The sequence below is a fragment of the Ananas comosus genome, linkage group 5, assembly GCF_001540865.1.
Source record: "Ananas comosus cultivar F153 linkage group 5, ASM154086v1, whole genome shotgun sequence".
Taxonomy (NCBI): Eukaryota; Viridiplantae; Streptophyta; class Magnoliopsida; order Poales; family Bromeliaceae; genus Ananas; species Ananas comosus.
The window spans coordinates 521378-536103 of NC_033625.1; the positions used below are offsets into that span (position 1 = coordinate 521378).

The 14726-nt window shown below is 32.8% G+C and overlaps 1 protein-coding gene across 1 annotated transcript; it reads left to right on the forward strand.

The window, feature by feature from the left end:
* LOC109710560 (acyl transferase 9-like) lies at window positions 7987–13960 on the forward strand. Its single transcript, XM_020233239.1, has 2 exons — window positions 7987–8572; window positions 12881–13960. The coding sequence occupies exons 1-2, from the start codon at window positions 8156–8158 to the stop codon at window positions 13703–13705; spliced, it is 1242 nt and encodes a 413-aa protein (XP_020088828.1). The 5' UTR covers window positions 7987–8155; the 3' UTR covers window positions 13706–13960.

Consider the following 14726-nt stretch of genomic DNA (forward strand, 5'->3'; position numbering starts at 1 on the left):
ATCAAAGTACCCTAAGTGATCACTTCATTTTTCACTTTCCAAATGGATGAAGATAAGGTTCAATTTTCACCACCTTGTTAAAAAAATGGGGAAAGTATGCGAAACACTTTTTTAATCAAACAAGTGAAGACACATTATGGTAGCAAAACCACCCAATTATTAAAAGAGCAAGTTCTTATCGCTCGTCTTATGCCTCGACAAGTCGCGTTAAGTTGACGCAAATGTTACTTTCGACCAAATTTGCACAAATCCATTGAAAAGACAATCAGTAAGAAAAGCAATTCATCCGTCCACATTTGGAGTAAACAACATGAAGAAACTTAGATAAGAATTGATGATGACAAATTCAATGAGTTGAGAAATTAACTAGTTTTTAGGTGACTACATTTAGTCCACGTAGCTAAGAGTCGAATAAAGTAAAAAAGGTTACAAAAGATTAGGCAAGGATTAGTACTTCTCCTGTAATGGATGCATTCGATTTAATCAATGAGAGTCCTTCAGATGTGACACTAAAGTATTATTTGCAAAATTTACTTTTTTGTGCCACAATAGGAGTTTGTATGGAAAATAAAAAGAATATGTGGTACGCATTCATGTTTAAGTATACAAGAACAAGCACATGCAGCGCAATTCTATTTCTTCTCCAATGTATTAACATAGAAAGAGAGGATATAAGGTTATGATTTTGTAAAGTACTAGATGCTTTTCCTTGGCTTAATTAATTTGCTTTACATGCCCAATTATGATTTTGCATGTGAAGTAGAAGTTTTTCCTTGGCTTAATTTGCTTTACATCTCCATCTTTCGAAGCCCCATTCAACATGAACGCTAATATTATTCTAATTGTGAAAAAAATGACAACTTACTATCGTCTCGTTCTATTTTCTTTTAGAAATAAATTTATAATTAGCTGAAAATGTAAAACAACTAGATTTTGAATTTGAAATTTGGAATATTAATCATCAAGTTCTTCATCATCTCTACTAAGAATAGCCGATAACCCCGTTCTAATTGTGATTTAATACTTCCAATTGCTTAGAAAATAAGAATTTATTTGAATCGATTGGAGTTTTACAAAACTGTTGTGGGAGTAGTGCATTATGAAGTAACAGTGGAAACTATTTTATAAAATACTTTTGGTTTTATAAAGAAGTATATTTTACAACTGTAAATGATTGGATATATGATGGGCTTTGGGCTGAGGCCCACATATTTTGAGGTACAACTGATAGTTGGAAAGTGCACATATAATGTTGTGGAAAATATTAATTGACAGTGTACGTTTTCTTGTTTATTTAAAAAATGTATATATGTGCTTCAGTATTTTTAAAAGTATAGAAATTTAATATACTCATAATTTTTTTAGCCATTGAATCACCTCAAGATTCATATAGTATTAATAAATAAGTCTTAATGGGACATACCGTTAATAATACTATATGGATCTTGAGAAGATTCATCAGCTAAGATATTATAAGGACAAATATTCATATGCTTTTAAAAGAACGGGAGCTCAACTCTCTCTCTATATATTGATCTTTTAAGAGGATTGAGTTTACCCATTGTGTTTAATACAGTTGACTAAGCTCTTAATTATTGATACTTATTGATACTTGAGCTTCTAAATTCAAAACCTCATTGTTTTATATTTCTAATTGAGATTATTTTTTAAAAAAATAAACAAAATAATAGATATATAGTTTGTCACAATTCTGTTAAAAAAAAAGCACCTTATTTAATTGTTATCCTTAAATTAATTCCATGTGCCCGCATAATTAGTTGGAGAGGAAAAAGAAGTGGCAAAGAATCTCTTTACCATCTAGTTGTACAGTGACATTAATTATGCGTGACGTTTCACATCAATAAAAACCAAAACTTGGTTATAAATCGCTCTCACATAATTTCCACACCAAAAAACACACATTTTCGTATGGTATTTCCCCAAACTTGTTACATTTTCATCTCATTATTCCTATGTTCTATCAAATAAGAGAATAAGTATGATTAATATATTCTTGTCGCATAGTTAAGTTCCATGTCTTTTATGTCTGCATCAAAATATGAAGCTACAGCAAAACAAGGAACAAATGAATAAGATAACCTAACAACTCTTTTGCTTTGTCCTCACCTTTCATCGTTGTAGGGCCTCTCAATGCAATATATCTATGTCCCTTTATGAGGACAATATTTGGGGAACCATAACTAATTGGTCCACACCCAACTTAGTTGTTCCTGATCGAAGGAAAACCTTGCATAGATCTATGGCACTTTTTCAATAAAAAAAAGAAGAAGATAATGTACGTATTTCCTCAAACTTTTGGCATGCTTGCAACTTAGATGCCAAACTTCTAAAATTTTTTTTAAAAAAGGACTTGTGTACTATTAGAAGCACAGAAGCCTCCGTGCTTTTAAATCGTTTTCAATAATGTGACTTTCGAATCGATGATCGGCTCCGTTAGACTTAATCTGATGTCTTTGAAGAATTTAGAAAATATTTTTTGCAGATTTTCAATAGTATTCATGTAGTGATTGAAAGGATTCAAAATTAATAATTTTTAATATTTGATGTATGCCGTTTACTAGTTTAATAGTATAGAAGTATTCAAATCAGATAAAATTTTGATAGAAAAATTTTTTTACTATCTACAACAAGATCAATATTTCTGATAAAAAATTTTAATGCTACATTATAATTTTTTATAAGATTTTTGTTTTTAACCATTGATTTTGAGTTTTTTCGATCATTATGTAAGTGATATCGAAAAATCGTCAAATTTATTTTCTAGATTGTTTAAATATGTAAAATCAAGTCTAATAAAGCTGATTGTCGATTCGGAAGTCAAATCATTAAAAACGACTTAGGAGAACGAAGGCTTCCATTCTTCTAATAGTATACAAGGCCTTCTCTCTCTCTCTCTCTCTCTCTCTATATATATATATATATATTAGGCTGTTTTGCTTTCGAAAGTACAGATTTCGTACTTGTAAATTATTTACAATCATGAAAAAACCAATTTGGCGATCAAGATTTTAGTCGGTCGTTGGATCAACTCTAAGTTTTATTAACTTTCCAAAGTAATTCATTATTCTATGAAAGCTAGATACGTTAAATATTTTTAAAATTATTTTAAAGAATAAGCATAAACTTTATTAACTTTATTAAAGAATAACCAATTTGTAACTTTATTAACTTTATTTTAAAGAACAATGCAATAGTCCCATAGTTCAATTACCGTTCTTCCTAAGTCCACTCACCAACCATGTACTCTTTCACATGCCTAACATTTAAAAAAATTTGTATNTTTTTAATCAAACAAGTGAAGACACATTATGGTAGCAAAAACACCCAATTATTAAAAGAGCAAGTTCTTATCGCTCGTCTTATGCCTCGACAAGTCGCGTTAAGTTGACGCAAATGTTACTTTCGACCAAATTTGCACAAATCCATTGAAAAGACAATCAGTAAGAAAAGCAATTCATCCGTCCACATTTGGAGTAAACAACATGAAGAAACTTAGATAAGAATTGATGATGACAAATTCAATGAGTTGAGAAATTAACTAGTTTTTAGGTGACTACATTTAGTCCACGTAGCTAAGAGTCGAATAAAGTAAAAAAGGTTACAAAAGATTAGGCAAGGATTAGTACTTTTCCTGTAGTGGATGCATTCGATTTAATCAATGAGAGTCCTTCAGATGTGACACTAAAGTATTATTTGCAAAATTTACTTTTTTGTGCCACAATAGGAGTTTGTATGGAAAGTAAAAAGAATATGTGGTACGCATTCATGTTTAAGTATACAAGAACAAGCACATGCAGCGCAATTCTATTTCTTCTCCAATGTATTAACATAGAAAGAGAGGATGGTTATGATTTTGTAAAGTACTAGATGCTTTTCCTTGGCTTAGTTTGCTTTACATGCCCAATTATGATTTTGCATGTGAAGTAGAAGTTTTTCCTTGGCTTAATTTGCTTTACATCTCCATGTTTCGAAGCCCCATTCAACATGAACGCAAATATTATTCTAATTGTGAAAAAATGACAACTTACTATCGTCTCGTTCTTTTTTTTTTTAAAAAAAATAAATTTATAATTAGTTGAAAATGTAAAGCAACTAGATTTTGAATTTGAAATTTTGAATATTAATCATCAAGTTCTTCATAATCTCTACTAAGAATAGCCGATAACCCTGTTCTAATTGTGATTTAATACTTCCTATTGCTTAGAAAATAAGAATTTATTTGAATCGATTGGAGTTTTACAGAACTGTTGTGAGAGTAGTGCATTATGAAGTAACAGAGGAAACTATTTTATAAAATACTTTTGGTTTTATAAAGAAGGATATTTTACAACTGTAAATGATTGGATATATGATGGGCTTTGGGCTGAGGCCCACATATTTTTAGGTAAAACTGATAGTTGGAAAGTGCACATATAATGTTGTGGAAAATATTAATTGACAGTGTACGTTTTCTTGTTTATTTAAAAAATGTATATATATGTTCTTCTGTATTTTTAAAAGTATAGAAACTTAATATATTCATAATTTTTTTAGCCATCGAATCCCTTCAAGATTCATATAGTATTAATAAATAAGTCTTAATGGGACATACCGTTAACAATGCTATATGGATCTTGAGAAGATTCATCAACTAAGATATTATAAGGACAAATGTTCATGTGCTCTTAAAAGAACGGGAGCTCAACTCTCTCTCTATATATTGATCTTTTAAGAGGATTGAGTACACCCACTGTGTTTAACACAGTTGACTAAGCTCTTAACTGTTGATACTTGAGCTTCTAAATTCGAAGCTTGATTATTTTATATTTCTAATTGAGATTATTTTTTAAAAAAATAAACAAAATAATAGATATATAGTTTGTCACAATTCTGTTAAAAAAAAAAGCACCTTATTTAATTGTTATCCTTAAATTAATTCCATGTGCCCGCATAATTAGTTGGAGAGCAAAATGAAGTGGCAAAGAATCTCTTTACCATCTAGTTGTACAGTGACATTAATTATGCGTGACGTTTCACATCAATAAAAACCAAAACTTGGTTATAAATCGCTCTCACGTAATTTCCACACCAAAAAACACACATTTTCGTATGGTATTTCCCCAAACTTGTTACATTTTCATCTCATTATTCCTATGTTCTATCAAATAAGAGAATAAGTATGATTAATATATTATTGTCGCATAGTTAAGTTCCATGTCTTTTATGTCTGCATCAAAATATGAAGCTACAGCAAAACAAGGAACGAATGAATAAGATAACCTAACAATTCTTTTGCTTTGTCCTCACCTTTCATCGTTGTAGGGCCTCTCAATGCAATATATCTATGTCCTTTTATGAGGACAATATTTGGGGAACCATAACTAATTGGTCCACACCCAACATAGTTGTTCCTGAAGGAAAACCTTGCATAGATCTATGGCACTTTTTCAATAAAAAAAAGAGAAGAAGATAATGTACGTATTTCCTCAAACTTTTGGCATGCTTGCAACTTAGATGCCAAACTTCTAAATTTTTTTTTAAAAAAGGACTTGTGTACTATTAGAAGCACAGAAGCCTCCGTGCTTTTAAATCGTTTTCGATAATGTGACTTTCGAATCGATGATCGGCTCCGTTAGACTTAATCTGACGTCTTTGAAGAATTTAGAAAATAATTTTTGCAGATTTTCGATATTATTCATCTAGTGATTGAAAGAATTCAAAATCAATAATTTTTAATATTTGATGTATGCCGTTTACTAGTTTAACGGTATAGAAGTGTTCAAATCAGATAAAATTTTGATAGAAAGATTTTTTTACTATCTACAACAAATCAATATCTCTGATGAAAAATTTTAATGCTACATTATAATTTTTTATAAAATTTTTGTTTTTAACCATTGATTTTGAGTTTTTCTGATCATTATGTAAGTGATATCGAAAAATCGTCAAATTTATTTTCTAGATTGTTTAAATATGTAAAATCAAGTCTAATAGAGCTGATTGCCGATTCGGAAGTCAAATCATTAAAAACGACTTACGAGAACAAAGGCTTCCATTCTTCTAATAGTATACAAGGCCTTCTCTCTCTCTCTCTCTCTCTCTCTATATATATATATTAGACTGTTTTGCTTTCGAAAGTACAGAGATTTCGTACTTGTAAATTATTTACAATCATGAAAAAACCAATTTGGCGATCAAGATTTTAGTCGGTCGTTGGATCAACTCTAAGTTTTATTAACTTTCCAAAGTAATTCATTATTCTATGAAAGCTAGATACGTTAAATATTTTTAAAATTATTTTAAAGAATAAGCATAAACTTTATTAACTTTGTAAATTTCAAAAAAAATATTTGGTTGAGTTCTCTAATTTTTTTTTGGTTGAGTTCTCTAAAGAACAATGCAATAGTCCCATAGTTCAATTACCGTTCTTCCTAAGTCCACTCACCAACCATGTACTCTTTCACATGCCTAACATTTAAAAAAATTTGTATATTTGTATACTATATATATATAATATAAGTTACTACCTCAATAATTAACTACGCTCGAATCATGTTCGCTTCACATGCCTCTTCTTCCACAAATACAATTCCCCATACCAAACTTCCCCACTAAATATGTTGACCTCGTGGCCTCTCTAAGCAAGACGCATTTAAGACTTTTCTACTTTAATAAGTTTGTAATTAACTCTTCTTGTATTTCCACTAGAAAATACTATATGTATATTCATATATTGGAAAATTTTTTTAGTTTTTAATATTAAAAAAACAATAGTTCTTAAATATATTTGTATGTAAATTTAATGCCTCGTTCGAGCGTATACTAAATAAATTGATAAAAATAAACGAAATATTCAGAATTTTAATGAAAGTACTATTAATTGACTCGAATCAAATAAATTAAGAGATTGAATAATAAAATTAAAATTTTAAAAAGATATATAGTCGACTAAAAATAGTTTATAGTTCAAATAAATTATTTAAAATTTTATCATAATTAAACTGGCAATGTTAGCCCTATAATTCTCCAAAGTTGTAATCTTACAACTTCAATTATCTAAGGGCCATGTTTTTTTAACTTATCTTGTCCAATTTTTTTAACTAAAAGGTTTTTAAAAGTGGCCACATCATCACGCACCGACTCCTTCCATGTACTACCATATGAATTACTACGTTGCTAATCATAGTTTTTTAAAGAAAAAAATAAAATAAAATTTATATTTTTAAAAAAATTTTAAAAAATAGTCTGATCCATTAAAGTCACCACATTAGCAATGTAATTTATATTCAATGCCTTTTTTTTCCTATAATAATAATAATAATAATAATAATAATATTATTATTATTATTATTATTATGACTAGAGCTATTATACTCTTATGAGTATAGAGCCTTTCATACTCATGAGTTATTTTCAATGATTGAACTTCCAAATCGACGATCCACTCCGTTAAATATGATTTAGAGTATTTAAAATTTTTAAAAAATAAAATTCGTAATTTTTTAAAATTATAAAAAAATTCATCAAGTAGATATAGAATGAACGGTCAAAATCGAACAATGTCTTAAAAATGGATGATCGGATCCTTCAATTTAAGATCAGAGTTATTGATCTTTATCTATATAGTGAATATAATTTTCTATCAAAAATTTAACCAATTTCGATTCTTTTACGCCGTTAAACTAACAAATATGTTATACGGGCCGTTAAAAATTATCAATTTTGTGACCTTTCGATCGTAAGGTAAATGATGTTGAAAAATTATAAAATTTGATTTCTAGACGTTTTAAATATTCTAGATAACGTTTAACGGTGTGGATCGTTGATTCGAAAGCTCTATCCTCAAACACAACTTATGAATACGAGGGTGATTTTAGTCGTTAGAGTATAGTAGCTGGACTCTATTATTATTATTAAAATATGTGGGCCCCACAAAACAGCATATTTTGGACACACATGTAGGCCCTCGACCGAGTCACCGACGTGGTTACAATACCATTCCTCTTCGTCTTCTTCGTCTTCTTCAATGCTCGTCTCAACCTTTTAAAGAGAAACCCCAGAAGAAGAGGGACTACGCTCCCAAAACCCCGTCCCCCAAAACCGCGTCCCCCAAAACCCCGTTTCCACCACCGCCACCGCCGCCGCCGCCGCCGCGATGGGTTTCACGGTGACGAAGATCTCGGAGGAGCGGGTCCGACCGGCCGGTCCGACCCCGAGCGGTTCGCTCCCGCTGGCGTGGGTCGACCGGTACCCGACCCACCGGGGCCTGGTGGAGTCGATGCACATCTTCACCAAGGCCACCGAACCGGCCCGGGTCATCAAGGAAGCCCTCGCCAAGGCCCTCGTTTTCTACTACCCCCTCGCCGGTCGAATCGTCGAACCGGTTCAGGGCGAACCGGCCATCGATTGCACGGCCGATGGGGTCTATTTTGTCGAGGCCGAGGCGAATTGTAGCTTGGAGGAGGTGAATTACTTGGAGAGGCCCCTCATGCTCTCCAAAGATGAGCTCGTCCCCTACCCTAGCAAAGAGGATTGGGAGATCGAACCCGCGAATACGATTATGATGATGCAGGTGCGTTTGTATGTATAAATTTTGTTCTACGTTTAACTTTAATTCATCGGTTTCAAATTTTTTTTTATTTTTTATTTTTAACTTTTGGTTTGGGTTTTGTTTACTCTATGAATTTAGTCTCTTGAGTTTGATTTGGAGTTGATTTTTGTCGTATATAGTAAGTGTTTTAGTTTTAACGATTTAGTGAAATTTTGATTATAATTTCATCCTCATCGTCGCCCTTAGGATTTTAGATTCGAAAAAAGAAAAGTATTATACAGCTTAAATTTTAAGGATCAAATTGCTACAATTAAAATTACGATGACTAATTTGAAATTATTTCTGAATTTCAAGGACTAGATTAAAATTATGTGTAGAGTCAGAACCTATGGAGAATTGAATTTTTGTGTTTATTTTTTTTTTTAAAAAGTCCTTATATTTATCTATTTTTTTTTAAAAAAAAGTTCTTATATTTATCTAATTATAATGAGCAAACAAAGCTATTTATGATTTGGTCCACCAAGTGTTATTATGTGCATTGTTTGAATATTGGTTGAATTAGTCGTTAGTGCTAATTTAATCATACATGTGGTTGGTGTTCCTTCTAGAAACTTTTAGCTGGCATGTAAAGTAGAAGTAATTCTCCTCAATAAATAAACGGTTAATAAGTGAAATGTTTGACTCTCAATATTATGTTTTTAGAATTTTACATTGTAGTTTATTGAATTCTACCCAGTTGCTTTATTAGTTCGTTTGGGAGATCTGAAATTAGACCCAGCTGAGTCAGACCTCCATAAATGCATGAGTTCCAAGTCAAATAGCTTCAAATAGCTACCATTAAAAATATTTTTTTTACATTTAAAGTTCTTTCAGAATATCTTTATAGTTATATTTTGTTAATAAATTATTAGAAACAATCTTTATTTCTGTAAAATTATTATTTTATTTTTTAAAATATATTTTATTATTATTATTAATTTTTTTAATTTATCCTAAGTCAGGGACATAAAAAATATTTTAACTTTTTATTCTTTCAAATATTTTATCCTTAAGCAGAGACAAAATAGGTATTTTGACTTTTTTAATTTTGATATAAATTTAACTATAGGTTTAACTCGAAATGACTTAACGGATACTAACAATAAGATTTTTTTTAAATAATAAAAAAAATATACAATAAGTATATTTAAAATAAAAATATAAATATAAATTAGATATTTTGAAAATTATGAAAAATTTATTGATAATTAGTTTTTAAAATTTTATAAATATTAAAAACTTGTTACTTCTAAAAGGAACGCGTAGCTCAGCTGTCCCCTTCACCTATTGGTTTTGAATTGGTCGGTACACGCAACTCCACAACCTACCTACCTACCTACCTATCTGGCTGTTGCCAACCTGGCTTTGGCTCCGTAGATTGACGACTCGGCTTCTTTCCCAAGTCGGGATGTCAATGGTTATGGATATGCAAAATTTTATTCAAATTCGAATTCGAATGAAATAGATATATTCGATGGATATGGATATGAATTTCGATATGGATATCAAAAATAGAAACCCGACAGATATAGATTTGAATATGAATTTTGATTGTACCCGACCTGAATCCGAACCCGAATCCGAACCAGACCCGTACCCGAATCGAACCTGAATTTATTTTGTATTATATATAAGATATATATAAAAATTTGATGTTATATTTGAATTTGTATTTTAAAAATTTAGATTTAATATAATATATTTTGAAATATTAAAAAAAGAAATAATTATTTCAGGTTCAAATTTTCGGGTTCGGGTTTAGGTTCGGGTTTCGAATTTTTGGTCGGGTTCGAGTTTGGATATGAATTTTTAAAATCCGTCGGGTTCGGGTTCGGATTCAGGTCTCGGGTTTGGAGTCGGATTCGGGTTCGGATTTTTAAAAATTCGTTCCGAATTCCATCCGTTGGCATCTCTATTCGCAAGTGCCCTGTTTGGCTGCATTCCTAGTTTTAAGAGTCCATTGTTTGACCCGTCTTCTGCAGTCCTAGTTTTAAGAGTCCATTGTTTGTTTGACTATTAAAAAAAATTCAAAAACCAATGTAGACTTGTGATCCCTAAGGCTGCGTTTGGTTCGGGTATAAGTAAGAACTGTTAGTTCTAGGAATAGGTACAAGTTCTGGTATAAGCAGGAACTAGACCAATTTTGCGTTTGGATGAAAATTGGGTTGTTCCTAGGAATAAGGTAAATAGTGTTTGGATGGTTAGATTGGAACAAGAGGAATAAGAGTTATAATTTGAAATTAAAATTATATTATGTAATTAATAGTAATAAAAATATTACTTAAAAATAAATAAGAAATTAATTNTATCTTTATAGTTAGATTTTGTTAAATGAATTATTAGAAATAATCTTTATTTCTGTAAAATTATTATTTTATTCTTTCAAATATATTTTATTATTATTATTAATTTTTTTTATTTATTCTTAAGTTAGGGATAGAAAAAATATTTTAACTTTTTATTCTTTCAAATATTTTATCCTTAAACAGAGACAAAATAGGTATTTTGATTTTTTTAATTTTGATACAAATTTAACTACAGGTTTAACTGAAAATGACTTAACGGATACTAACAATAAATTTTTTTTGAATAATAAAAAAAATATACAATGAGTATATTTAAAATAAAAATATAAATATAAATTAGATATTTTAAAAATTATGAAAAATATATTGATAATTAGTTTTTAAAATTTTATAAATATTAAAAACTTGCTACTTCTAAAGGGGCGCGTAGCTCAGCTGTCCCCTTCACCTATTGGTTTTGAATTGGTCGGTACACGCAACTCCACAACCTACCTACCTACCTATCTGGCTGTTGCCAACCTGGCTTTGGCTCCGTAGATTGACGAATCGGCTTTTTTCGCAAGTAGGGTTGTCAATGGGTATGCACATCTAAAATTTTATCTGAATTCGAACTCGAATGAAACGAATATATTTAATGGATATGGATATGGATTTGAATATGGATATAAAAAATAGAAACCCGACGGATACGGATTTAGATATGGATTGTGATTGTACCCGACCCAAACCCGAACCCGACCCAAACCCGAACCGAACCCGAATTTATTTGTATTATATACAATATATATATATAAATTTGATGTTATATTTGAATTTGTATTTTAAAAATTTAGATTTAATATAATATATTTTGAAATATAAAAAAAAAAAATATTTCGGGTTCAAATTTTCGGGTTCGGATTCAGGTTCGTGTTTCGGATTTTTTGTCGGATTCGGTTTTGGATATGAATTTTTAAAATCCGTCGGGTTCGGATTCGAGTCTTAGGTTTGGAGTCTGGTTCGGATTCGGATTTTTAAAAATTCGTCCCGAATCCGACCGTTGGCATCTCTATTCGCAAGTGCCCTGTTTGGCCCGTCTTCTCAATCCTAGTTTTAAGAGTCCATTGTTTGAGCCGTCTTCTGCAGTCCTAGTTTTAAGAGTCCATTGTTTGTTTGGCTATTAAAAATATTTCAAAAACCAATGTAGACTTGTGATCCCTAAATTATACTTTTGTGAAAAGAAAATATTATAATTAATAATAGGAATTTTGAATAAAAGAAGTAAATATATATGTCTGCTTACTATTTCAACAACAAAAAAAAAAAAAAAGCTTTTTATTGTCAAGTTAATTTTAGTATTTCACGCACCAAACAACAAACATTTACCAATACAATTTTCTGTAAATATAAAAATTTGTAGCTTTTAACACTCAAGTCTCAACTACACTTCTTCGTCAAACAGAACGGACCGGTCTTAATTGTATTTTTTTTTTCTTTTGAGAGATAGGTAGTACGTTATTCACTTCGTTTATTTTATTTAGAAATAAATTTAGCTAAAAATGCGAATCATTTAAATTCGAACTTGAAATTTCAGGTCTTAATTATCAAATTCTTTGCCATTTGTTCTAGGGACGGTCGGTACCGGTCTTAACTGTAGTGGCTCGTTGTTGCTTGATTAATTCTCTGTAACTGAATCTTATCTGTTTCTACATTCAACTACTTAATTAGCTCTTAAAATAATGGATTTAAATTAACAGTGTTCGGTCCCTAGCACAAAACATGATTATATATGGTCGGCACTTAAAGATTCTAAGTTTGAAAGTTAGTTATTTGCAGTTTTCAGCCATGTTCGTGTCATGCTGTCCTATTTAATAATATGTAATCTTTTTCAAAAGCAACTCTGTTCAAATTAATAAACTGCACTTGTGCGGTGGTGGTGGTGGTGGTGTGTTTTGCAACAACCAACCAACCAACCAACCAAACAAACAAACAAACAAACAAACAGATCACGACGTTCACGTGCGGCGGCTTCGTGATGGGGCTGCGCTTCAACCACGCGTCGGCGGACGGGCTGGGGTCGGCGCAGTTCATCACGGCGGTGGGGGACCTGGCCCGGGGGCTGCCGGAGCCGGCGGTGGAGCCGGTGTGGGCGCGGGAGACGTTCCCGAACCCGGCGGTGAGGCCGGGGCCGCTGCCGGAGCTGCCGGTGCTGGCCCTGGACTACATCGTGCTGGACTTGCCCGGCGACTACATCAGCCGGCTCAAGTCCCAGTACCTGGAGCACAGAGGGCGGCACTGCTCCGGGTTCGACGTGGTGGTGGCGAAGCTGTGGCAGTGCCGCACCCGCGCCCTGGCCCTGGCGGCCGACAGCCCGGTGAAGCTGTGCTTCTTCGCGAGCGTGCGGCACCTGCTGAAGCTGGAGCGCGGGTACTACGGGAACTCGATCTTCCCCGTGAAGATGTCGGCGGCGAGCGGGCGCATCGCGGCGGCGGGGCTGATGGAGGTGGTGGACATGATCAGGGACGCCAAGCGCAGGATGGCCGGGGAGTTCTTGGAGTTCGCGAAGGGGGAGGTGGCGGCCGACCCCTTCCAGATGACCTTCAACTACGAGTCCGTCTACGTGTCGGATTGGAGCAAGCTGGGCTTCGCCGAGGTGGACTACGGCTGGGGCCCGCCCAAGGTGGTGGGCCCCCTCGTCAACAACGACTTCATCGCCTCCTGCGTCATCCTCAAGGCGCCCGTGCCCCTCGACGGCGCGCGCATGCTCGCCAGCTGCGTCACCAAACAGCACTCCCACGAGTTCCTGCGGGGGATGAAGGATTTGGAGTGACCCATCCAGTGACCCAGCGACCCAGCGACCCAGTGACCCAGCGATCAGCGATCAGCGGCAGGATTAAATTAATTATTATTTATATTATTATTATTAGTCACACGCTTTTTTTTTTACTTCTTTACACGTACGGACCCGGATGTACTTTCTTATTTGTGTTTTTTTAGGAGCTTTATTATTGGCAGTTTACTGAGGATGTTTGTTCCGAACTAATAAAAATAAAAAGGTGTATTTGCTCTCTTCCTTTTTTTTTCTTATCTGTTTTTTTGTAAATTTTTGCTGTTTAATTTGATGGAATAATTTGTGCTTACAAACGATCAATTTTTTTTTTTAAAAAAAAGAGGAGTGTGGAAATTATGTAGATTGGGCATGTACTGGGCTCAAAGTTGATCAGTGAGAGGCCCACTTTGTCCAACTACTACTAGGGCTAGCGTTGGGCCTAAGCCTTGTTAATCAGAGATAGAGGAGTGGGGCCCAAACTTGGCCCATTAGTAACCAACCCCATTTCAATTTCATCTTTAAATTTTGAATTTTGAATTTTTATTTTTTCAAAATATTTGGCTGCCATTTTATAGTTTATTTATGTTAACGAAGCAACGTTTAATGAAAACTTTATTTCGAGTAGAGTAGTAACAGAAGAAGTTGATTTTTATGCAAAAATATATTTTAAAGTGTAATTCTTTGTAATTAAAAGTTGGACCGTGCAACGAAATCAAAATCACAAACTCTATAATTCATCTTTTTGTGAAAACATTAATTAATGCCCACTTTCGCAGAGACAAATACACAGAATATACGATCGCAAGGATATGTGTGTGTGTTCTCTTTCTCCCCTTTTTTGTTTTCTTTTCTTCTTCTTTCTGTGTATACGTGCATTAGAGTAGTTGCAAGATAGAACAGTAGTAGTATGCTCCTTAATTTTGGATAATTTTATAATTTCCCTTTTGCAACTTATACTTTTATTATTATTTCTGAAAATATTAACATAGTAATTATATTCTTTTAAATTGGGAAAAAAACG

Bases quoted from the DNA above. Each gene is read 5' to 3' on its own strand.
- LOC109710560 (XM_020233239.1), top strand. From the start codon at position 8,156: ATGGGTTTCACGGTGACGAAGATCTCGGAGGAGCGGGTCCGACCGGCC. The intron at 8,573-12,880 runs GTGCGTTTGTAT...ACAAACAAACAG, and splicing joins ATACGATTATGATGATGCAG to ATCACGACGTTCACGTGCGG.